Here is a 26,884-nt window from a genome sequence, read left to right as displayed (position 1 = left end):
AAATCAGGAGAGTTGGGTAATTGATTTTTGTTGGGATTACAAATTACATTATTATTTTCTTTTTTATACCCTTTTCATGAAGGTGCAATTTTTTGCGGGGGAGGGGCATTGACACTGGCCTAGTGCTATGACATTCCAAAACTGAGAGAATATAAACTTTTTAAAACAGAACACTTGATTTTGACTACTAATTAGAGGAGTGGAATTGAGTAACAAACTCAAACATTTTATTAAAAATAAGCAGACTTTATGCTATGGTATGGTTCCATTTATGTTTATATAATAGATTAAGTATTACTCATTGTAAGTACAATAAATATTTGTTGATCCGGTTGATGTAACCGTAAGCCTTGTTCTCAGTCCAGTGAACGTATACATTTTACTGATAATCTAAAAGTATTAATTCCTATACACCAAAAGATTTGCGTATCATCCCCCTCTTGGAATACACATTCACTTGTACATATCCCCAGCCTGCTCCTCGCAACAGAGTTTGCTTTGGGGAGGAAATTTCAGGATCACCTCCAGAAGAAAACACCGACAGCGCTCCTAGAGCCATCGTGGTGCCCAGTAGCAATTTACGGGCTCCAAGCGAAAAAAGAGCGCGGGTTGGCGGTGGTGGTGGTGCCGGCGCGGGCGGGGAGGGGGGAGCGGGAAACTCCATCATAGACGCAAGTGAAAACTCCTGAGGCTTCTAGATTCTATCCAAGAAGCAAAGATCAGAATCAAGATTAGAAAGCAGTGGCAGGGCGGTGCCCCCTGCCTTGCTTTAATTCACGCGCCCCTTGTAACCAGCCACAGATCTGCATCACTCAAGCGGGCTTCCCAGTCCTCATCTCCCCTCTGGAATCACCCGCAGAAGGGTCTTCTCCGACCCCAGAGTGGTAATTAGGGAAGATCACAGCCGGCAGAAACTCCGCCAGAGGAGAAAGGAGCCGGGGAGGGGGGGGCGACGGTTCGCCTAATAGTTCCAGGAAGCCCCCCCGCGTGCCCGTGGGCTGGCGCCCAGGCCCGAGGATGCGGGGCGAGGAGGCGGGTACCGGTGCTTCTCCCGGCAGCCCCCACCCGGCCCGCCAGGGGGAGCGTCTGCGCTCGACGGCGGCTGCAGGGCCTGGGCTGGCGGCGCAGGGCGGTGGCTCAGCTCGGCGGCTGCCCTCCCGCGTCCCCACCCCCTCCCCGCCCGCCCCCGGCGCGGCCCTGCCCGCCCCCTCCGCCCCCTCCCGCAGCGCCATGCGCAGACTCAGTTCCTGGAGAAAGATGGCGACAGCCGAGAAGCAGAAACACGACGGGCGGGTGAAGATCGGCCACTACATCCTGGGTGACACGCTGGGGGTCGGCACCTTCGGCAAAGTGAAGGGTGAGAACCCCCGGGGCTAGGCTCGGCCCCAGCTGGGGAGCCGCACGACTTCCGCTTTCCGCACCTCTTCATCCTCCCCCGTCCGCTGCGTCCCTTCTTTCCAGGGCTGGGCAGCCCCTGTCCCGGATCCTGCGGGAGCTCTCCCCAGCCACCGCGGGGCTGCGGCGCGGCCAGCACAGCCGGGTGGGGGTGGGGTGGTGACCAGTCGCCATGGCGACGGCGCCGCGGCCGGAGGGGCTGGTAGGTGCGAGGGGCGGGGATGAGGAGGTGCAAACTTTCCCAGGTAGGGCAGGCGGGCGGCGCGGTGCGCTCTGGGTGCTGAGAGGGGGCGCCGGGCGCGATCCCCGGGGAGACGGCCTCTTGTGCGCCCGGGTTGTGCTCCCTTGGCTCAGGGCCAGCCCATCGCTTCCTTGGCGGTCCTCGGCGTCGTCCGTATTTCCGTCCTCTGGAGGAGGCCGTCGATTTACCGGCCCCTGCTGTTTCCAGAGTGCGACATGTGTTTCTGCAGAAGTAAGGTTTCTTTGTGGGTAGCCAACATCATCTTTCTAAAAAGGCCATCTCCTCGGAAAGGATCACTGGTTTCCTTCGGAGCAGTTAATGAATATAAACTGGTTCAGTATTTGCGATGCATGCTTTACGTTCTGAATGAGACTGTGCCTTTAGTGTTTGCGAATTAACAGGAGTTTCTCCGTGCGAAACTTGGTTGTTAGTTCAGATGTTACCTCCAGATAGTATTTATTACTTTATTAATACAGTTCGTTTGCACTTATTTTCAAAGGCTATTTGTATTCTAATAAACGATTTAAGTGCACATCATTTGAACTTTTGTTTTAAGAAAGGCGTATGGGTGCATTGTACACCATTCGAGTGACGGGTACACTAAAATCCCAGACTTCACCACTATGCAGTTCATCTATGTAACCTAAAGCCACTTGTACCCCTAAAGCTATTGAAATTAAAAGAAAGAAAAGTGTGGACTCTTTCAAAACAATATTCTGGAAATAAGCTTGCTCTACAGTCCACCAATTCTGGCAAAAAAACGTTTAATTGCAAGTTTTGTGAGGTGTGATTTTTTTTTTTCTTTAAAATATTTGACTTTGCTATAAGGGATGCAGAGAAAGGAAGTTTGGAACTGATGAAAATAATTCATGCATTGGCTTTGGATAAATAATAGACTGACTTGCATATACTAAGTTCTTGGTAAATATTTGACTTGAAAGAAAAAGTTTGTGAAAGTCTGTACGGTAGCTCAACTGAGCCTTACTCTCCCAGAGCTAAATAAACATTTTCTGATTTTGTCTAGGGTTAGAAGAACCCTTCCTTCTCTTGCCATTTTCTGAGTCATAGAATTGGAAAATTGTTGTATATCCCACAGGGAAGCAACTGCCTGAACCTTCTTATGAAAATCGGCAAGGCTGACAAATGTCAGGAGGAAGTAAGAAGCAAATTAAGAAGCAAATGCAAGAATTGGGCAATAACAGCCATTGGGACAGGTCCATATAAGGCCAATAAGATGTTTCTGTGCCCTGGAAGTTTTAACTTTATCTTTGGCTATGATATTTCTTGTTAGCAATTACAGACTGCTTTTTCGTTTACAAGTGTTTGTAAAAAAAAAAAAAAAAAAAAGTGTTCATTTTTGCCCCCACTCTTTCCCAGAGTTCTGCTTGGATTAGGGTGTTCATCATTCCCCTAATATAGACTTAAATGCTTGAATAAAGTCAGGTCTATTTTTTTTTTTCTTTTTTCTTTTTTTCTTTTTCCCGAGACGGAGTCTTGCTCTGTTGCCCAGACTGGAGTGCCGGGTGCGATCTTGGCTCACTGCAACCTCCGCCTCCTGGGTTCAAGCAATTCTCCTGCCCCAGCCTCCCGAGTAGCTGGGATTACAGGTGCCCACTACCACACCCAGCTAATTTCGTATTTTAGAGATGGGGTTTCACTATGTTGGCCACGAACTCCTGACCTCAGGTGATCTACCCACCTCAGCCTCCTAAAGTGCTGGGATTACAGGCGTGAGCCACTGCGCCTGGCCGATCAGAATCTTTAACCTGTTCATTTCTTAAGTTAACAGTTAGGATGCTTTTTGCCACAAGTAATAGAAAATCCAGCTTCACCTAGTGAAGAACTTGTCTGTGGTTCTCCAGAGCAGGGAAAGCCAGCATACCTCTTACGAGTCTCATTGGCTCATCCAGTCCCTCTGGCTAGGAATGCCATGGGCCAATTGGCTTATGCTTGTATTCCTAAGCAGGCATTAGCAAGGTGTGTGTGCAAAGGAGGTGGGTGGGTGGGAGACATATTCTTTTGTTTAAAAATTTGTTTTATTTTTTAAATTTTTTTTTAAGTTTTTGGAGTACAGATGGTATTTGGTTACATAAGTTCTTTAGTGGTGATTTGTGAGATTTTGCTGCACCTATCACCTGAGTAGTATATACTGCACCATATTTGTAGTCTTTTATCCCTCCCCCCCTCCCCCTCTTCCCCCCAAGTCCCCAAAGTCCACTGTATCATTCTTATGCCTTTGCGTCCTCATAGCTTAGCTCCCACATATCAGTGATGAGAACATACTATGTTGGTTTTCCATTCCTGAGTTACTTCACTTAGAATAATAGTCTCCACTCTTATCCAGGTCACTGCAAATGATGTTAATTCATTCCTTTTTATGGCTGCGTAGTATTCTGTCATGTATATATATACCACAGTTTCTTTATCCATACATTGATTAATGGGCATTTGGATTGGTTCCATGATTTTGCAATTGTGAATTGTGCTGCTGTAAACATGCATATGCAAGTATCTTTTTAGAATAATGACTTCTTTTCAGAAGGGATTGCTGGATCAAATGGTAGTTCTACTTTTAGTTCTTTAAGGAATATCCACACTGTTTTCCATAGCAGCTGTACTAGTTTACATTCCCACCAGCAGTGTAGAAATGTTCCCTGTTTACCCTTTTCAACAAATGGTGCTGGGATAATTGGCCAGCCACATGTAGGAGAATGAAACTGGATTCTCACCTCTCAACCTCATACAAAAATCAACTCAAGATGGATTAAGGACTTAAACCTAAGACCTGAAACTATAAAAATTCTGGAAGATAACATTGGAAAAACCCTTCTAGACATTGGCTTAGGCAAGGATTTAATGACCAAGAACCCAAAAGCAAATGCAATAAAAACAAAGAAAAATAGCTGGGACCTAATAAAACTGAAGAGCTTTTGCACAGGAAAAGGAACAGTCAGCAGAGTAAACAGACAACCCACACAGTGGGAGAAAATCTTCCTAATCAATACATCTGAAAAAGGACTAATATCCAGAATCTACAATGAACTCAAACAAATATGTAAGAAAAAAAACAAACAGTCCCATCAAAAAGTGGGCTAAAGACGTGAGTAGATAATTCTCAAAAGAAGATACACAAATGGCCAAGAAACATGAAAAAATGCTCAACATCACTAATGATCAGGGAAATGCAAATCAAAACCACAGTTGATACCACCTCACTCCTGCAAGAATGGCCATAATAAAAAAATCAAAAAAGCAGTAAATGTTAGTGTGGATGTGGTGAACAGGGAACACTTTTTTTTTTTTTGGAGACAGAGTTTCACTCTTGTCACCCATGCTGGAGTGCATTGGCGTGATCTCAGCTCATTGCAACCTCTGCCTCCTGGGTTCAAGTGATTCTTCTGCCCCAGCCTCCCTAGTAGCTGGGATTACAGATGTGTGCCAACACGTCCTGCTAATTTTTGTATTTTTAGTAGAGATGGAGTTTCACCATGTTGGCCAGACTCTGGAACCTCTGACCTCAGGTGATCCTACCCGCCTCGGCCTCCTGAAGTGCTGGGATTACAGGCCTGAACCACCGTGTTGGGCCAGGAGACATCTTCTAAGTACTTGGATAGTGTAGGGGGACAGGGTAAACACCTACACATAAATGGGTGTTGTTAGGAGAGAGAAAGGGGGACATACTCACTCAGTGAACAGGCAGAAATGGCCACTATCGTGGTGATGTTGGTAATTAACACCAACAGCCTTAATTATGCTAGACTTCTTGCAAATAATAGGGTTAGCCATATATTTAGACAATTTGGAGTAAAGAAAGCTTTAAAAATTAGTTATACATATTGGTAAATTTAACATGAAGAGGGATCTAATAAAATATATGATGTTGATATGCAGAAAAAGTCCCAGTATGATAGTCCATGCTTATAGGAAATTTAATTTTGCGGGGAGAGTAGGCTGGAAGTTCGGAGTGATTGTTTTCTCTTATAGGCCAAAAAATTTGTTTGGTTACTTAGTGGTAGCATTTAGAGAGGAAAGTTTACAGAAAACTAGGGTTATTTTGTGATTATGCTTGAATTGTCTTTATTGTTTCCAGCGCATCTTTTTTTTTAACTTCTAGTTATCAAGGTGTTAGGTTCCATGCCCTTGTGGGCCTTCCCTCTGCCCAAAAAAAGCATGGATGAGCAGAGTCATATCATTAAAATGGCAGTCTTTGTTAATTTTTCTAGAGAAGATGATCTCTTTGGTAGGCTGGGTGTGTCTTCGGCAAATGAGTTATTTATACATATAAACTATTAAGTTGGTAAGTATTTCTCTTTTTTTTTTTGAGATGGAGTTTCACTCTTGTCTCCCAGGCTGGATTGCAATGGTGCAATCTCAGCTCACTGCAACCTCCACCTCCTGGGTTCAAGCGATTCTTCAGCCTCAGCCTCCCAAGTAGTTGGGATTATAGGCACCCACCACTATGCCTGGTTAATTTTTTTTTGTATTTTTAGTAGAGACGGGGTTTCACCACATTGGCCAGGCTAGTCTCGAACTCCTGACCTCAGGTGATCCACCCATCTCGGCCTCCCAAAGTGCTGGGATTACAGGTGTGAGCCACCAAGCTTGGTCTAAGTTCGTATTTCTGTGTGAAACTGCAATTTCAACTGCGTAGGTAACTGTACTCTTTGTGAATGAATCATCAAAGTTATTTAAAAATTCCTATAAGTAAAAAATATAAACATGAACTAGAGGTATATATATCATTGTGAACGAATCTTAAAAGTATAAGGTTAGACCTCAAAGGCAAGTTATATAAGAATATGTATAGTCTGCTGTTATTTATATAAATTTTAAAAACCTACAGAACCACTCATACTATGCTGGTGGAGTATAAATTGGTATCCTACCTCTACATGAGTGTGACAGCATTTATTAAAATTAACCTAACAATTCAACTTCTAGGAATTATTCTATAGATGTACTCATGTGTATGAAATAATGGGTTATTCACTGCCATATTGTTGTAAATATTAATACAAAACTTTGGAAGTAACCTTTCTAATAGTGTAATAGTAATGGTTTATCCATGTAGTGAAATACCTTGCAAACATTAAGGAAGAAAAAGGGAAGAACTTTGTATATTTTAGAGAACAATTTCCAGGGTGTATTTTTAAGAGGAAAAAGTAGAACAATGTGTTTAATATGCCTACCACTTATGTATAAAAGGCAGGGGCAAATCTGTATCTTAAGTGTGACTGCTTTTATATATAGAGTGTGTCTCTTTAAAGATACACACAAGCTTCCTTACGTTAGTTGCTCAATATAGGGGACCAGGTACAGGAGGACACTGTGTTGCACTGTAGATACTTTTGTACTTTTGAATTGTGTGTATAGTGCAGGTATTGTGTTACCAAAATATATACAATTATATTTATAAAAATAAACATGAAAAATAATGTTACTATATTTTTTATGGATTCATAACCATGTAAAAATATATAAACGTGGGAAACACAAACATCAAATTCAGGATAGTGGTTACTTCTGAGGACAGATGAAGGATAAGGGAATCTGGGAGGAGTCATGCAGGGCTTGAGTTGTATCTGTAATGTTTTATTGCTGATGGTGGCTCATGGGTATGTGGAATGCCCTTGGTGTGCTTGAAATGTTTTGTTTGCTTTCTTAAATTACCATCCATAGCTTTTAAAGCCCACCCTTCCCCAGGATTAAGCTATTTCCTTAACACGTTTTTATTCTTTCAATTTTAAAGTGGGAATGAAATGGTTAGGTGTCTAGAATATCTTTAGTAGATATTTCTATCTTTGCTGCTTCTCTGTCCTATTAAAATCCTCTGTTTCAAAGTATGATCTTGTTTCCCTTCAGGATTATATATCCAATTAGAAGAGCATTTGTTACAATGTTATGCAGTTAGACAAAGTTCCCTTAGATAGCACTAGCATGGTTGTTAGCTAATATTTAGTTGACTAATCTGCTATTCTTGTGAGGAGTGCATTGTGAATGCTGGTAACCTTTGCTCTGAGTAACGTGCAAGTCTTCCATGGCCAAAATATTTATCTTCCATTTCATTTAAAAGCAAAACCTTAGCACTATTCTAAAAACTAACAGTCTGAAGAATAAAGTTTGAATTTTGTAAAAGGGGGGAATCCCTTAAGTAATGCATATGCCTGACAGAAGTCCATTTACTACATTCATTGATTGACTATGGAACAGCATTTAGTTTGGCTACAGCTGAGTTTACTCACTGGGGAGAATATTTAGCCTGGTTTTGAGAAAACAGTTTAGTTTCTGATACCATGCCAAGCCTTTTGTCCCTCTCACTGCACAGTGATGATGGGGAGAGTGGATAGGTCGAAAGACTTGGAGTCAGAAGACCTGTCCCAACTTGATCACAATAGCTTTACTTCCACAACTTATAGAATCTCTTAGGACCTCAGTTTCTTTATCTGTAAAGGACAATACCTCCATCATAGGTTTATGCTCAAATGTGATAATGTGAGTGTCTCCTAAGCTGTTAGATGCCATGTTTTAAAAAGTATTATGCTACTGAAGGCCGGGCGCAGTGGCTTATGCCTGTAATCCCAGCACTTTGGGAGGCCGAGGCGGGTGGATCACGAGGTCAAGATATTGAGATCATCGTGGCCAACATGGTGAAACCCAATCTCTACTAAAAATACAAAAATAGCTGGGCGTGGTGGCATGTGCCTGTTGTCCCAGCTACTTGGCAGGATGAGGCAGGAAAATCACTTGAACCTGGGAGGTGGAGGTTGCAGTGAGCCGAGATTGTGCTACTGCGCTCCAGCCTGGCGATAGAGTGAGACTCCATCTCAAAAAAAAAAAAAAAAGTATTATGCTACTTAAATTTTAATATTGAGGTATGTTGGTAACTGGATTCAGGGAAATGTTTCTGTTGCTTCGAGTAAGGGAAATGTAACAGATTATAATATGATGGCCTTCAATTACCAAGATTTTGCTGAGATGAAAGAGGGAGGGGAAGAATGTGTAACGTGGAGGGGATATTGCCCACCCTAAATGAGAACATTTTAGAGTCATCAGTGTTGGGATATTATTTCAGACTCTTAGAGGAAAAAATTTGTATCAAATTAAAATCGGGAATAATCATGTTATACAAAATTTACGAGGTTTCTTTAGGACTTCTCAGAGCTTTAACGTGTTAATAAGCATAGTGAGTCTACGAAAGGGACTCACTGTGCTTATTATTAACACATTAAATAATAAATGTGACTGGGCGTGGTGGGTCATGCCTATAATCCCAGCACTTTGGGAGGCCGAGGCGGGCGGAGAACAAGGTCAGGAGTTCAAGACTAGTCTGGGCAATATGGTGAAACCCTGTCTCTATTAAAAATACAAAAATTAGCCGGGCATGGTGGCGGGCCCCTTTAGCCGTAGCTACTCTGGAGCCTGAGGTAGGAGAATCACTTGAACTTGGGAGGCGGAGGTTGCAGTGAGCCGAGATCGCGCCACTGCACTCCAGCCTGGGCGATAGAGCGAGACTCCATCTTAAAAAAAAAGTTATTTCCTACCAAATGGAAATGTAGGAAATATACATCCTTTCCCAGACATAGTTGATTATGCAATCTTTTTCCCTGGAGAGTCTTCAGTTCTAGTGTTTTGTAGAGCATGCTTTAGAAAATTTATTCTAATAGTTTTCGTTTTATTATTTTTCTAGCCCATAGAAAATTAGAATCCCCACGCAGAACATTGGAGAGGGGATTTAAGAGTAGAATCCTGGGCTGGGCACAGTGGGAGGTGGGTGGATCACGAGGTCAGGAGATGGAGACCTCCCTGGCCCACATGGTGAGAACCCCATCTCTAGTAAAAATACAAAATTAGCTGGGCGTGGCACATTCCCGTAGTCTCAGCTACTCAGGAGGCTGAGGCAGGAGAATCACTTGAACCTGGGAGGTGCAGGTTGCAGTGAGCCGAGATTGCACCACTGCACTCCAGCCTAGTGATAGAGTGAGACTCCATCTCAACAAAAAGAAAAAGAAAAAGAAAAAGAGTTGATTCCTGATAGGCTATAAAGGCTGGGATACAAATTCAAAAAGCAGAAAACTACAGGAGCTGGAACTTTCTAGGCTGGGAGCAAAAAACCCTATCCCACTAAATAACTCCCACTGTTGTCACTGTGTGAGGGTATAAGGAGCAGTTGATACTCATAAGTTAACATTTGCTTGGTTCCCAGTCTTCATGTACAGTGTGTTCTATTTAAGAAGTCGTGACCATGTGTAGTACAATTAGAAAAGCTGTTTTCAAAAAATACTACTTTTGTTAACTTGTTAATTTTAATGGTGAATATCATACTTCAGAAAATCCACCCTCCTTTTCTTGTCAGGGACTGACTGTGTGGTCCTGCTCCCTGTTATGTATGGAAGCAGAGGGAAAGGGGCTCTGACCCCCTCAAATCATGTCTTTGGTACCAGCCAGTTCTGTCCTCAGTTGCCTGGATACTGAACTTCTCTGAGCAGGGCAGAACTGAGATCCAGTGGGCTGCTCCTGAGGATGCTTATGCTTTCTCATTTGATTTCAGGTCTCCTCTTTTGCTTCCCATTGCATCCAATAAAGGCCATTCCTACCATAAAGAAATAAAAAAGAAAATCTATCTTTAATGAATAAATAACAATTGTATATATTTGTGGGGCACAATGTGATGTTTTGATACATGTATACATTCTACACTGATCAAATCAGGCCAAGTAGTATATCTATCTCCTCAAATATTTATCATTACTTTGTGGTGAGAACATTTAAAGTTCCCTTTTTTAACCCTTTTGAAAAATTAATATATTAACTGTAATCATGATGCTATGCAGTACAACACCAGGATCGTGTTCCCTAAATTTTTTGTAGCCATTGACCAATATCTTCCTTTTCCCCTCCAGCCCCACTTACCCGAGCTACTGGTAATCACCATTCTACTCTCTACTTCTGTGAGTTTGCCTTTTTTAGATTCCAAATATAAGTGAGTCTTAGACACCTCTGACATACTGATTTCAATTCCTTTGGATTTATACTCAGTAATGGGATTGCTGGATCATATAGTAATTCTATTTTTAGTTTTGTGAGGAACCTCTATACTGTTTTACAAAATGGCTGTATTTATAGTTCCACCAACGGTGCGTTAAATGTGTTCCATTTCTCTGTGTCCTTGCGAATACTTATCTTTCACCTTTTTGATAATAGCCAGTCTAACAGGTGTGAGGAGATACCTTATTGTGGCTTTAATTTGCATTTCTCTTATGATTAGAGATGTTCAGCATTTTTTTTTTTTTTTTGGGGTTCCCGCCATTCTCCCGCCTCAGCCTCCGAGTAGCTGGGACTACAGGCGCCCGCCACCGCGCCCGGCTAGTGTTTTGTATTTTTAGTAGAGACGGGGTTTCACCGTGTTAGCCAGGAGGGTCTCGATCTCCTGACCTCGTGATCCACCCGCCTTGGCCTCCCAAAGTGCTGGGATTACAGGCTTGAGCCACCGCGCCCAGCCTGTTCAGCATTTTTTAATCTATCTGTTGGCCATTTGTTTGTCTTTTTTATTTTTTATTTTTATTTTTGAGACAGTGTCTCACTCTGTCGCCCAGGCTGGAGTGCAGTTGGCTCACAGCAACCTCTGCCTCCCTGGTTCAAGTGATTCTCCTGCCTCAGCCTCATGAGTAGCTGGGACTATAGGTGTGCACCACTATGCTCAGCTAATTTTGTATTTTTAGTAGAGACAGGGCTTCACCATGTTGGTCAGGCTGCTCTCGAACTCCTGACCTTCTGATCCGCCTGCCGCAGCCTGCCAAAGTGTTGGGATTACAGGCGTAAGCCACTGTGCCCGGCCTGTTTGTTTTTTGCTGTACAGAAGCTTTTTAGTTTGATGTCATCCCATTTGTTTATTATTGCTTTTGTTGCCTGTGCATTCGGGGGTCATATCCAAGAAATAATTGTCCACCCCTGTGTCATGGAGCTTCTCATCTAAGTTTTCTTCTAGTAGATTTATAATTTCAGGTCTTAAATTTAATCCATTTTAAGTTGATGCTTGTTAAGGGGTGAGATAAGGGTCCATTTCCATTCTTCTGTATGTGGCTATCCAGTTTTTCAAATAACATTATTGAAGAGACTGTCCTTTCCCCATTGTGTAGTCTTGGCACCTTTGTCAAAAATCCATTGACTGTAGATATATGCATTTATTCTGGGCTCTTCATCCTATTCCATTGGTTGACATGTCTTTTTATGTCAGTGCCATGATGTTTTAATTACTGTAGGTTTGTAATATATTTTCAAACATGGTAGTGTGATGCCTCCAGCTTTGTTCTCTTTGGACCTAAAGTCTATTTTGTCTGAAATAAGTATAGCTACCTCTCTTCTCTTTCTGTTTGCATTTGTATGGAATATCTTTTTTCAGTCCCTTCATTTTCAGTCTATGAGGTCTGTGAGTGTCCTTTATAGTGAAGTGAGTCTCTGTTATAGGCAGCGTAGAGTTGGGTCTTGTTTTTTATCCATTTAGCCACTCTATGCCTATTGTTTGGATAATTTAATCTATTTAAAATCAAAGTAATTATTGATAGGTAAGGACTTAGTAGTGCCATTTTGTTAATTGTTTTCTAGTTTTTCTGTAGAACCTTTGTTCCTTTCACTATTACTTTTCCCCTTTGTGGCTCAATAGCTTTCTGTAGTGGTTCGCTTTGGAGTTTTTCTTTTTATCTTTTGCAAAAGCAAAGGCTTTTGCTTTGTAGTTACCCTGTGGCTTACATAAAACATCTTATAACTGGTATATAAGCTGGTAACAAGTTAACTTTGATCACATACACAAATTCTATGTTTTTACTCCCCCTCCTCCATGTTTTATGTTCATGATGTCACAATATACATTTTAAAAATAATTTGTATCTTTAACAGATTATTGTAGCTTTATTATTATTATTTTTTTGAGACGGAGTTTCACTCTTGTTGCCTAGGCTGGAGTGCAACAGCGCGATCTTGGCTCACCCCAGCCTCCGCCTCCCAGGGGTTCAAGCTATTCTCCTGCCTCAGCCTTGTGAGTAGCTGGGATTACAGTCATGTGTCACCACCCCCGGCTAATTTTGTATTTTTAGTAGAGATGGGGTTTCTCCATGTTGGTCAGGCTGGTCTCAAACTCCCAGCCTCAGGTGATCCACTTGCTTCGGCCTCTCAAAGTGCTGGGATTATAGGTGTGAGCCACCGTGCCTGGCTAGCTTTAACTATTCTTAGTAGTTTTCTCTTTTAACCTTTATATTAGATATATAATTGATTTACTCACCACCATTACAGTATTAGTGTGTTTTGGGTTTGACAATATACTTACTTTTTCCATTGAGTTTTATACTTTTCATGTGTTTTCTTGTTACTCATTAGTGTCCTCTTTCTTCAGCTTGAAGAACTTCCTTTACCATTTCTTTTTCTGTTTCTTTTTGTTTGTTTGTTTGAGACGAAGTCTCACTTTGTTGCCTAGGCCAGAGTGCAGTGGCAAGATCTCGGCTTACTGCAGCCTCTGCCTGCTCTTTTCAAGCGATCCTCCCACCTCAGCCTCCCAAGTAGCTAGGATTACAGGCGTACACCATGACTCACAACTAATTTTTTTTGTGTGTGTGTTTTTAGTAGAGACAGGGTTTCACTATGTTGGCCAGGCCGGTTTTGAACTCCTAACCTCAAGTGCTCCGCCTGCCTTGGCCTCCCAAGGTGCTGGGATTACAGGCGGGAGCCACCATGCCTGACCACTGTTTTTCATTCTTTATCCTTTTCTTCCTCAAGTCGTGTGATTTCCAGTGGCCTGTCTTCTAATTACTAATCGTTTCTTCTGGTTGATGTAGCCTGCAGTTGAACCCCTTTATTGAATTTTTCAGTTCAGTTACACTATTCCTCAGCTCTGTGATTATGTACTTCTTCAGAAAATCTACTTTTCAACTGATAAACTAACTATATCCATTTCTAGGGTTGCAGTAACAATGCCACAGACTCAATGACTTACAGCAACAGAAAATTATTCTTTGCCAGTGCTGGAGGTCAGAAATTTGAAATCAAATGGCCATCAGGGCCATGTTTCTTCTGAAGGCTCTAGTAGAGAATCTGTTCCTTGCCTCTTCCTGCTGCTGCTGCTTTTTTTTTTTTTTCCTTGAGACAGAGTCTCATTCTGTCACCCAGAATAGAGTGCAGTGGCGTGATCTCATTTCACTGCAACCTCCTCCTCCTGGATTCAACAAGTGATTCTCTTGCCTCAGTCTCCCAAGTAGCTGGGACTACAGGTGCGTTCTGCCACGCCTGGGTAATTTTTGTATTTTTAGTAGAGATGGGGTTTCGCCATGTTGGCCAGGCTGGTCTCGAACTCCTGACCTCAGGTGATCCGCCTGCCTCGGCCTCCCAAAGTGCTGGGATTACAGGCGTGAACCACCGTGCCCGGCCCTCTTCCAGCTTCTTGTGGCTCCTGACGTTCCTTGGTTTGTAATAGCATAACTCCAGTCTCTGCCTCTGTCTTCACATGGCTGCGCTCTCTTGCTTGCTAGCTCTCTGTGTGTGTGTGTTCTCTCCTCTTCTTGTAAGGATACCAGGCATTAGATATAGGGCTCACTCTAAATCCAGTAAGATTTCATCTTCAAATCCTTCACTAACCACATCTGTAAAGATCCTATTTCCAAATAATATAACAATCAGAGATTCTGGGTTGACATGGATTTTGTGGGGACGTTATTCACTTCACTACACTTGTTTTTATATTTTGTATGCTTTTAGTTTTATGCTTTCTTTCTTAGTTTTTGAGTAACTTTTAAATTTGTTTGATAGAATTTATTAATAAAATGTCTGTGGGCTGGGCGCGGTGGCTTATGCCTGTAATCCCAGCACTTTGGGAGGCTGAGGGGGCGCAGATCACCCGAGGTCAGGAGTTCAAGACCAGCCTGACCAACAGGGTGAAACCCCGTCTCTACTAAACATACAAAAATTAGCCAGGCGAGGTGGTAGGTGCCTGTAATCCCAGCTACTTGGGAGGCTGAGGTAGGAGAATCGCTTGAACCCAAGAGGCGGAGGTTGTAGTGAGCCGAGATCACGCCATAGCACTCCAGCCTGGGCAGTAAGAGCTAAACTCCATCTTAAAAAATAAATGAATAAAATAAAATAATAAAATAAAATAAAGAGCTAAACTCCATCTTAAACAATAAATGAATAAAATAAAATAATGAAATGAAATGAAATAAAATAATAAAATAAAATAAAATCTGTGGAATCCTAAGACATTGAAATTGATATGAGACAGGTTTTCAGTACACTGGATTCATGTTCTGATACAGGAAGGAGGTCATAGTAGCAGTGCCTGGAACACAGTGGGAGTACCAACTGGTACTCAAATATTTCTTGAATGAGTGAATTTGTATGATTGAATGCATTTTTGGGTAATTCTTAGTAGTATGGGGAATTCAGTCTGTTCTTTTCAAAACTGTGTATACATTAAGAATTTCTCTGATATGTTTAACTTCCATTTATGTTTTATAAAAAGGATGTGTATGTTTACATGTCTTTCTGAGGATTATCTTTTTAAAAAATTATCAAATTTCACTTACCATGTTTGGAAAAAGCATAACTTTTCAAGTTTGACCTGGGTTGAAGTTTTGGCTTTTCCATTCATTAGCTGTGTAACTTTGGGCAAGTTATTTCATCTTTCTGTGCCTCAGTTTCCTGTAAAATGTTGCTACTGCCAGATCTTCCAGTTTGGTAAGAGTGTGTCAGTATGTTTGGGTACAAAGTGAGTATGCTACAAATATTAACTAGTAAGTTGTATACCTTAATTATGTATTGTAATGGAACTAGATTTATGTTGTAGAAAATTGTTTTTGTTAAAAAAAAAAACAAACCCTTGTTTATTAAAACTCACATCAAATTAAGTTGCTTTTTTCCTCTGTGTTCTTCTGTGACCAAACAAGTGTTCCTGTAGTAGGTGAAATCACTGTCAAGGATTGGTGTTATGTGTATGTCTGATAGTAATCTGTTGAACATTAACCAAAGTCAGGAAATGAGTTGACCTTTGGAAGGCAGAAATCTGAGGATTGATGGTAGTGGTGGTGGGGTAGGAGTGGTGGAACGGGTTGGAGGGATTGAAGTATATGGCAATGGGAGCTAGATACATTAAAATGACAGCTATTATTTATTTAGCACTTATGTACCTGGATAAAGAAATGCTATTGCATCTACATGGATAGGGAGCACCAGTCAGAGCTGAGATAAAACTGGCTATTCAGAGATTAAAACAAATAATTCAGGGCTGATTAGATAAAGATGGGGGAACAGGTCTGGGAGCAGTGGAAAATAAATAACCCTAAATAATAATAGCTACCATTTATCAATCACTTCCTATGTGCCAGGCATTGTGGAAAGTGCTTTACAAACACTATTTCATGTATTTATTATAGTCACCCTTATGGAGTATGCGGTATTCTTATTTTACAGATGAGTAAATAGAAGGTTGACTTTTTTTAACTTGCCCAAGTCAAACATCTAGTAAGTACCTTCAAATAGGAATAAAACCGAGGTCTGTGTGACTATACAATCTATGCTTTGTATACATAATGCTTTCACATTGTGCAACTGGAATTAGGGGTTCAACCCTATTCAACTCTACTCCCAAAAAAGGTGAATCTGCTAATACTACTTGTAATTGTTTTTTCCCCTATTTGGAAAATATTTTTATTTATTTATTTTTTTGAGATGGAATCTTGCTCTTTTGCCCAGGCTGGAGTGCAGTGGCAAGATCTCCGCTCACTGCAACCTCTGCCTCTCGGGTTCAAGTGATTCTCCTGCCTCAGCCTCCTAAGTAGCTGGGATTACAGGTACATGCCAATACACCTGGCTAATTTTTTTTTTATTTTTAGTAGAGATGGGGTTTCACCATGTTGGCCAAACTGGTCTCAAATTCCTGACCTTGTGATCCGCCCACCTCGTCCTCCCAAAGTGCTCAGATTACAGGCTTGAGCCACCGCGCCCAGCCTTGGAAATTTTTTTTCTAACTGGTAAGAATACAAAATCAATCCCTCCCTCCTCCCCCCTCCCCATGATAGGCCCCAGTGTGTGATGTTCCCCTTCCCGGGTCCAAGTGATCTCATTGTTCAGTTCCCACCTATGAGTGAGAACATGCGGTATTTGGTTTTCTGTTCTTGTGATAGTTTGCTAAGAATGATGGTTTCCAGCTGCATCCATGTCCCTACAAAGGGCGCAAACTCATCCTTTTTTATGGCTGCATAGTATTCCATGGTGTATATGTGCCACATTTTCTTAATCCAGTCTGTCACAGATGGACATTTGGGTTGATTCCAAGTCTTTGCTATTGTGAATAGTGCCGCAATAAACATACGTGTGCATGTGTCTTTGTAGTAGAATAATTTATAATCCTTTGGGTATATACCCAGTAGTGGGATGGCTGGGTCATATGGTACATTTAGTTCTAGATCCTTGAGGAATTGCCATACTGTTTTCCATAATGGTTGAACTAGTTTACAATCCCACCAACAGTGTAAAAGTGTTCCTATTTCTCCACATCCTCTCCAACACCTGTTGTTTCCTGACTTCTTAATGATTGCCATTCTAACTGGTGTGAGATGGTATCTCATTGTGGTTTTGATTTGCATTTCTCTGATGGCGAGTGATGATGAGCATTTTTTCATGTGTCTGTTGGCTGTATGAATGTCTTCTTTTGAGAAATGTCTGTTCATATCCTTTCCCCACTTTTTGATGGGGTTGTTTTTTTCTTGTCTATTTGTTTGAGTTCTTTGTAGATTCTGGATATTAGCCCTTTGTCAGATGAGTAGGTTGCAAAAATGTTCTCCCATTCTGTAGGTTGCCTGTTCACTCTGATGGTAGTTTCTTGAATTGATGGGTGCTGACGAGTTGATAGGTGCAGCACACCAACATGGCATAAGTATACATATGTAACAAACCTGCACGTTATGCACATGTACCCTAGAACTTAAAGTATTAAAAAAAAAAAAAAAAGGATCACAGTGGAATAACTATTTTCATTTTAGCGTATTACCATTTTTATATAAATTTTTTTGTGTAGCTAAAAAATGTAAAGTGCATATATAACTTGTTTTTCATGTTTATAAGAACATTTTCTATTGTTTTCCTAGGAGAGTCTGTTAGGTTGGAATAACCATGTATTAAACTGTTCTCTGAAATTGGTCAGCCATTTTTTCTTACATAATACACTGTAATGAACATATTTATGCACATTTTTTCATCGACTTTTAAATCAAATTCTTGGAAAACTACAGATTAAAAACAAATATCCTGATCATGTAATTTATGTGTGTTTATGAGTTTGAATGGTCTCTTGACATTGCTGTCAGGGCATTGCCCTTCTTCCTGCCACTGTGATACAATCATACTTTTGTTATTTATTACTTCAAAAGGGAAGAAGTTATACCACCATACTTTAAAACAATTAATTTATAATTTGATGAAATGCTCAAGTATTAGAAAAAAGTTTTATGGTATATCTTGATTGGTTATGGATTTTGTTCTGTTTATTATGCCTTTTGGGTGGTTGGGGGGCTTCTGTTATTCACAGGTGGGTTAATATTCTGCTCCTTATTACTCGTGAGTTAAATTATACTCAATTCCCTATTCCATAGTTACCACATTCCCTCCCATTTTTGCTAATTTCCTCCTCATTTTTTGTTAGGTGTTCTATAAAATTTCCCATCACATTATTATTGCTACAACCTACTGTTTTCTACATGATTTTAATTGTATTGTTGTAAAATTCTTGCTCTGCTCTGATTTCTTACCTCCTCTATTTTCTTATCACTCTGAAAATAGTTAATACATTTTGCTAATACAATCAATGCATTTCATAGGTGAGTTTAATGTCTATTCTTTTTTTGTTTTATTCTTTTGTATTACAAGACTTTTTGCTTTTTCGTACTTTAGTGTTATTTTTGTCATCATTACAGGTTGGGAAGGTCCCATAGCCCAGGTTGCTTTTGGTCAATACTGTTTTCTCCAGCAGCATTAACTGGCATGTAGGAGATGCTCAGTATATAATGCCAAAATAATGAATTTAAGAGAATGCTTTGAATTCTGATTCCAGTTCCTTATTAAATGACAGAATATATGTCCAGAGTTTTGGATAAGCTCCAATTGTTTCTTAAAGTTAATTGAGGTTGAAATTCAGTTGAGCAGGGTATCATAGGAGTTTGGTTGGTTTGTGGTGGTTTGGAAGTTCAGGCCCAAATGGATTCTGTCTTAGTATTCTTTCCAAGTCTGAGTCCACCAGTATTATCCAGTATCCTGGCTGTTTCCCAGTCCTATTTCAGCTGAGCAGCTATCAAGAGAAAGTCTGTGCCAAGCCAGAGCTTGGAGATTCTTGGAGGATGTGTTTAGTACCATGCTTAGGTTTCAGCCTACTTGTTCTAAGAAAGAAGGTACTTCCTGAAGCAAGCTTTAACAGTCAAGTTGGCTGCTTTTAATCACATCTAATTAGTACTGGAGATTGGAGAACGCCTTACTAGAAAGCAAAATGTGCTTCATCTTCACAGTTGATTTCAGCTGTGATTATAGGGTTGCCCTCCTTCTTTCTCTTGTACATTTCATACTAGATCCCCATCCTTCTAATATAGTTATATCATACTTTTAAAAAACCTATATTTGTTTTTTCATAATTGTGGCTGTGTAAATACTATTTGCTAAGTCAGTATCTATGACTATGTTTTATTTCTTACAGAACTTTAAGTTTTACTGGCATTCATGAATTATCTCATGTTTTTTCATTTGTTTAATTTTTTTAACCTAAGGCTTAATTTCTCACATCTTCCAGTGCCTTTGTAAAATTTCTCAATATGATATTCCATATTTCTAAACTTGTTAGATTATCTGTCCTCCTACCCCCAGAATAACTATTTTGCATTCTTTGTCACATTCCTATCTGGATTTGTTGCCTTCTAGGCCTTCTCCATATCTGTTACTGTGACTTTGCTTCACCATTTTGAGATTCTCTTAGTTTTTCTACTGTATTGGATCCCTTCTTTACTGGATTCCATGCCATCTTTCTTGGGTTTCTTCCTGATTTTGATGGAATATATATTCTCCAGTAGGTTCCTGAGAAAGGGTGCACAAAGGTGAAATTTTTGGAGACTTAGCCTCATGACTGTCTAAATTCTACTGATGCTGATCATAACACCAAAAGACACAATCCCTAATGCCATAATCCCAAATGTTGAAATACTGAAAGATCAAAATCTCTAAAAATCAGAATCCCTAAATTCTAAAAATCTCACACATCTAAAATCCTGAAAATCATAATTGTGAAATATTAAAATCCCAAATGTTGAAATGCTGCAAGCCAACACCTGGGGTAGAAATTAGTGCATATTCGGTTGTATGAAAGATGGTTGCATCACTTCACTTGCATCATGTTAGGTGGAACGGATTGCCTTTTTATTATATTTATTTGGAAATTAAGTATGGCTTAAGGAGATGGTTTATGGGTGCCAAATTTAGGGGTGGATTCATGAATTTATTTTTAGGTATCAGCTTGACTGGATTAAGGAATACCTAGAAACCTGTTAAAGCATTACTTTGGGTTTGTCTGTGAGATTAGCATGTGAGTCTGAGTGGACTAGGTGGGGAAGATCTGCCCTCAATGTTGGTAGCCACCATTAAATCTGCTGGAGACCCAGAGAGAACAAATTGTTGCCTTTCTGAGAGCTGGAACAGACTTTTCTTCTGCTGAATTGGACATCAGAACTCCAGGCTTGTTGGTCTTTGGACTCTAGGACATAACAGCAGCAGCCCCTTGGGTCCTGGTCTTTCAGCCTCAGACTGAGACCTGGTTTGGCTTGGTTCTGAGGTCTTTAGACTGAGCCAAGCTACCAGCATGCCAGGGTCTCTCCAGCTTGAAAATGGCCTGTCGTGGAACTTATCAGCCACTATAATCACATGAGCCAATTCCCCTAATAAATCATCTCTCATATATCTATGTATATATACATCTTATTGGTTATGTCTCTCTGGAGAATGCTGACTAATACAGATTTGGTATTGAGAAAGCCAAATATCATTTCTTCTTACTGTATTCCTTACAGCACAATGGAAGAGACCCGTGAAATTGTTCCCTTTCAAAAAGTCTGTGATAAATTAAGTATACTAGGCTACTTAATGGTGAAAGAGAAAAGTTTAAAAGCTAATTATTATTGGTGTTGTGAAAACAGAAAATCACTTAATTGTAATGACCAAGCAATAATTTCTAAATGGTCAGCATATACTTACAAAATATTTAGGCCACAACCGCTCTAGTCTAAACACAAGTGAATGTTTTGAAGATCACAGAAGTGAATATGCAGGTGAAAAATATAAGAAAGCTCCCCTGCCAAATTATTCAATCAGGTATGACTTCTGCCCTTTCACACATAGTGCCAATTTGCTATGCTATGTATTTTATCTTTGCCTCATGTCTAATACTGCAGGTATAAATTTTGTAAAGGCTTTTAGAGAATTCTAACTCATTTTATGCACTTTTTCTTTGCATATTTGACTCCATGAAAGTGCATTATCACGATGTGATTCAATGTGTAAGCATTGTGCATGTATATAAAAATGTTGAAACTTGCTCAGTAAATGATGTCCATTTTGTTCATTTGTATTTGTGAAAGGTAAAATTTCTCAAGATCTTGGCTCTTTGGGTGACTCTATTGCGGTTTTTGTGCAAGTGGTAGTGACCCATTGCAGTTTTTGATTGATCTTGTCAGAAGATTCAGGTTGTCTCGTATTTCAGATGACCGCAGTTATGAATCTGGGTGCACCTGATTACCAACCATAGTGATATGTTTATTCATTTTGCTTTTAATCTGTTTTTTCATGAATACAGTTTATCTGTTCCTATTATTCCCATGCAGTGGTTGTTAGTATACCTGAGTGTTTATGCTTGCAAAAATAGGTTATTAGTGCTTCTTTTATTGTGTAAAGGGGCCTATGAACTATTCCATTGTGTTTTCATGTTTCTCAAATACATCTTTTAAAAATGGAAATAAGTGTCTTTAGATAACTTTCTACAAATTATTTTTCCAGAATTCTGTTTTTAGGATTTTGTTCTTTTGGGATTGTGATTTTTGGAATTTTAGATTTTAGGGATTTTGATCTTTTGGGATTTCAACATTTGGGATTATGGCATTTGGGATTGTGTCTTTTGGGATTATGTCCTAAACCCAAATTCTGTCACCACTGACCGTCTAGTGATAGCATTTAAAATGGAAAGACAAAATGACTTGATTTTTTTTCCCTTGATTTTTAACTGCATTTTAAAAAATAGAGACTGGGCATGGTGGCTCACACGTGTAAACCTAGCACTTTGGGAAGTTGAGGCTGGTGGATTGCTTGAACCCAGGAGTTTGAGACCATCCTGGTCAATATGGTGAAACCTGATTTCTACAGAAAAATACAAAAAAATTAGCTGGGTGTGTGTGGGGTCTGCCTGTAGTCCCAGCTACTTGGGAGGCTGAGATGGGAGGATCACCTGAGCCTGGGGAGGTTAAGGCTGCATTGAGCTGTGATTGTGACACTGCACTCCACCCTGGGTGATAGAGTGATACCCTGTCTCAAAAAAATAAAAAAAAATAAAAAAATAAAAAAAATTAAAAAACAGAAAAAAAATTAAAAATAGAGAAACCAAAAAAACTAGAAACCACATGCACATGAACCAGAATTTCAAAGGTATAAGAGGTTATGGATGGGGAAATGTATCTATGGCATGAGAGTCTTTTGGGATGATGGAACTGTTCTGTATCTGACTATATAATGTTGGTTACACCAATTTCTATGTTTTAATATCCATATAAATGATACTAAAAGAAAAATTTCAGTCTATATGTATGATAGGTTAAAAGGTGAAAAATTAAAAGAATTTAAAAATACAAAAATACAAAAAGGTATACTTCCTCTCGTCCTTTAGTCTTCTAGCTTTATTTTCTGGAAGAAACCACTGTTACCAATTTCTTACGTATTCTCCTACGTAATCACTCTTAAACATCTGAACATTTGGGATGAATCTGGCAAAAGAGAAAAGAACTTACATTTGCTTAGCTATTTTCTGAGAATGCTAGATAACTACTCTTATAATATGTCTAAATATATTATGACTTTTGTTTTGTTGAGGCAGCATCTCAATCATCACCCCAGGCTGGAGTGCAGTGGTGCAATCTGGGCTCACTGCAACCTCTGCCTCCCGGGTTCAAGTGATTCTCCTGTTTCACCTCCCAAGTAGCTGGGATTACAGGCATGCACCACCACACCCAGCTGATTTTTGTTATTTTTTTGTTTGTTTGAGACAGAGTTTTGCTCTTGTTACCCAAGCTGGAGTGCAATGGAATAATCTCGGCTCACTGCAACCTCTGTCTCCCAGGTTCAAGCGATTCTCCTGCCTCAGCCTCCTGAGTAGCTGGGATTACAGCCACGTGCCAGCACGCCCCTCCAAATTTTTGTGGTTTTAGTAGAAACGAGGTTTCACCATGTTAGCCAGGCTGGTCTCGAACTCCTGATCTCAGGTGATCTGCCCGCCTTGGCCTCCCAAAGTGCTGGGATTACAGGCATAAGCCACCATGCCTGGCCATTAATTTTTGTATTTTTTAGTAGAGATGGGGTTTTGCCATGTTGGCCAGACTGGTTTCGAACTCGTGACCTCAAGTCATCTACCTGCCTTGGCCTCCCAAAGTGCTGGGATTACAGGTGTAAACCACCGCACCCGGCCAGAATATGTGTAAATATATTATTAATCATACTTAGTACTAATTTATTAAAACTACTTCTTTTACAGTTGGCAAACATGAATTGACTGGGCATAAAGTTGCTGTGAAGATACTCAATCGACAGAAGATTCGGAGCCTTGATGTGGTAGGAAAAATCCGCAGAGAAATTCAGAACCTCAAGCTTTTCAGGCATCCTCATATAATTAAACTGTAAGCTCTGTTTATATTAAATACAGTCCAGTTATCTTTTCATCTTTTTTGTTAACCTACTTAATGTGACAAGCGAGAAAAATGACTGACACTTCTTTTTGTTTCCTGAGGGTTTTGAAAAGTTTCTCCCTCGGCCGTGTGCAGTGGCTTACACCTGTAATTCCAGCACTTTGGAATTACAAAGTGGAGGCTGAGGCAGGCGGATCACCTGAGGTCAGGAGTACGAGACCAGCCTGGCCAACATGGTGAAACCCTGTCTCCACTAAAAATACAAAAATTAGCTGCTCATGGTGCTGGGTGCCTGTAATCCCAGCTACTCGGGAGGCTGAGGCTGGAGAATGGCTTGAACGTGGGAGGTGGAGGTTGCAGTGAGCTGAGATCATGCCATTGCACTCCAGCTTGGGCAACAAAAGCGAAACTCTGTCTCAAACAAACAAACAAACAAAGTTTCTTCCCGTTCATGTATTTTTCTAACCCCACTGGTGGTCATTTAAGCCTATGTTCATGTTTTGCCCTTGTGCTTATCAGCTGTTACCTTCTCATTCTTTCCTCTCTTCTGGAAAGATGCCCTTCTGATAATGTTTGGTGCCCCACTGCTTGCAGTAAAACCAGCAATGATCTGCTAGTGAAAACTCTTGACCTCCAAATGCCCACATGATGTCAGTTAGCCTCACTAGCGAGAATGCGATAGTAGAAAGGGTTTTTCCCCATCCTGCTTACACCTGACCATACAGATAACAAAATTTCAGGAATCCAGTATTTCAAAAGGGCAGTAATCTTACTGTTGTTTTACAGTTGCCAGTTGTAGAGTCTACAAATAACATATTTCCTGCTCAGCTTCTGCTTTGTTACGCAGGCAATAACTTAAAGCTGCTTAGGTTTTTCTCCTGAACTGGCTGACTCAAATTTGTTTCACTCTCACCTCTTCTCATTTGTTGAGTGCTATGGTTTTAAATACCATCCATATGCTGACCACCCCTAAATGTACATCTCTTGCTTTAAGATCTCTTCTTACACCAGACTCATGCTCACTGCTGACTTTACATTTCCATTTGTATATTCGCAAGGCATTTAAAACTCAACCCGGCCCAAAATGAACTCTTTATTACTCTCCCAAACCTGCTCTTCCCACAGTTTGTACCATCTTGGCTAATAGCCAGTTACCCAGGGCTAAAACTTAGGAACCATTTTTAACTTCCCTGTTTCTTTCACTTTCTACCACCCATTTCATTTCTTCCTTCACAATCAAGCTAGGATGTGACTGCTTCCCAGTTCCTTTATCACTGTCAACCTGGTCTCAGCCACCTTCATCTGTCTCACGAAATCCTGAAGTAACCTCCTGTGTCTACCTTTACTGTTGACAATTAATTCTTCACACTGCTGCCATAGTTTTCCTTTTCATATGCCAGATCACATGACTGGTTAAAACATATAATAGCTTTTCATCTTCCTTGGAGTAAAAGCCAAAGCCTTATCATGGCTTGTAAAATTCTGTGTCCTCTGGCCTGCAGTTAACACCTTTGACTCTACATCCGATTTCTCTCTTAATATTCCTTGAACATGCCAAGCAGGCTTCTACTTGGGGACTTTTGCAGTTGCTATTCCCTCTCCTGGGTTCACTTTCCTCCTAATTACATAATTTGTTCCCATTCTTCTTTTAGGCTCAGCTCAAATGTTACTTTATTAGAGGCCTTCCTTGAACACTCTGTATACAAAGATTCCCCTTAATTTGCTTTATTTTTCTTCATAGCATGTTCCACCGCCTGAGATATTGCTTAATTTATTTAGTGTCTGTTTCCTGGTTCCTGGAACATGAACTCCATGAGAGCAGAGAATTTTTGTTTCCTGCAGTCTTCCCAGCTCCTAGCATAGTACCTGGTATACTATAGGTGCTTAGTAAATATTTATTGAATGAATGAATATACATGTTTTAATATTCGTAGACAATGTTTTCTCTCACCAGGTACCAGGTCATCAGTACACCATCTGATATTTTCATGGTGATGGAATATGTCTCAGGAGGAGAGCTATTTGATTATATCTGTAAGAATGGAAGGGTAAGCTGTTCTGATTTAATTCTTTATGTATTTTGTAACTCTCCTTTATCCTTTACTAGCATCAAAATGTCAGCAAGCAATTTTAAGAGGTCTATTTAATAACCAGTTCCCTTAGTTATATGTTTGTTTAGAATCATAAACTGTTTACAACTAGAAAGGATCCTCAAGATTATCTCCTTAGCCTGTTTATACAGATGTGGATACTGAGCCTCATGGCTTATATGTTTGCTTACAGTAACGTGATTTATTAATAACAGAATTGGCTTGAGCCCCAGAACTCATAATCCTCAGACTTATGCTTCCAGGGTATACAAACACTTTGTATATGTATTTTAATGTAATTAATCCTTACAAAATATATTATTACTTAAAGATCTAGGCCTTGCCAGTCAATTCTAGCCACATTTAAATTGCATTCATGTTATGGTTTCAGAAATCTCATGTACCTGGAGTAGTAAAAACAGGCTCCATGAAGGAGGTAGGAATTAGATACAAAGAATTTAGAGCTGGCAGGAATTTTACAGGACATTTTGAACACTACCTTAAGTTACAGCTACAAAAACTCAACACTGCCCTATGCCCATACTTTTTCTCATACCCAGGTTATGTGGTATGCAAAAGCCCCTTTGTGGGAGAGCTGTATCTAGCCCTGAAAAGAAAGCTTGTCTCACTCCCAATCTTAAGTTATTTACATTACTCATTAATTTGTTCTATATAGCATGTCTGCTTTCAACAAAATCAAACTTATTAACCAAGTTAATTTTGATTTTACTATTTCTTAATATGATTCATTTCTATTTCAGATACTACCCTTCTTTACTCCTGCTTCTCCTTACCAAAACAAACAAACAAAAAAAAGTTCTGCCTGGAGAAATGGGAAACAGGCACAATTGATATATTTTTTTCTTATCTTTTCTGTTGTTTATTTCTTGGTTTTACCTTGTGGGTATTTCTTCAGTTTTACCAGTTGAATATTAAAATTTCAGCACCCATATTTTCTATTTCAAAAGTTTCTTATTTTCTGAAATTTTCATTTATTTAGTCTGCTGTTATTTGCCTCACAGATGTAATAACCTAGTCTGAGGATGGCATTTTAAAACAAGTTTTCCTCCGTTCCATCTTGTTCTGTACCTTCTGTGCTCTCTGCTCCCCATTTTTTTCTGTTCATTTTATTCATTTTTGTCTTTGATGCATGGCCCTTTTTCAGATATTTGGTGATTCTTGGTTGTCCACTAAATATTTAAGAA

The 26,884-nt window shown here is 40.1% G+C and overlaps 1 protein-coding gene and 1 non-coding gene across 3 annotated transcripts in view; both read left to right on the top strand.

Annotated features, from left to right (window-relative positions):
- Positions 1-1,215: 1,215 nt before the first annotated feature.
- PRKAA1 (protein kinase AMP-activated catalytic subunit alpha 1) overlaps positions 1,216-26,884 on the top strand; it is a 40,444-nt gene continuing 14,775 nt past the window's right edge. For both annotated transcript variants that reach the window (XM_030926786.1, XM_030926787.1), the window contains exons 1-3: positions 1,216-1,357; positions 23,439-23,580; positions 25,544-25,637. In XM_030926786.1, coding sequence (XP_030782646.1) covers positions 1,231-1,357; positions 23,439-23,580; positions 25,544-25,637 — 363 coding nt within the window. In that variant the 5' untranslated portion in view covers positions 1,216-1,230. The remainder of the gene's footprint in view (positions 1,358-23,438; positions 23,581-25,543; positions 25,638-26,884) is intronic.
- On the top strand, positions 9,973-10,107 carry LOC115896686. The gene has a single exon (XR_004056590.1). It is a non-coding gene; the product is annotated as a small nucleolar RNA SNORA57 (small nucleolar RNA).

The sequence above is a fragment of the Rhinopithecus roxellana genome, chromosome 3 (assembly GCF_007565055.1).
Source record: "Rhinopithecus roxellana isolate Shanxi Qingling chromosome 3, ASM756505v1, whole genome shotgun sequence".
NCBI classification, from domain to species: domain Eukaryota; kingdom Metazoa; phylum Chordata; class Mammalia; order Primates; family Cercopithecidae; genus Rhinopithecus; species Rhinopithecus roxellana.
Note: the sequence above shows the minus strand (reverse complement) of the source record. Positions and strands in the feature narration are given on the sequence as shown.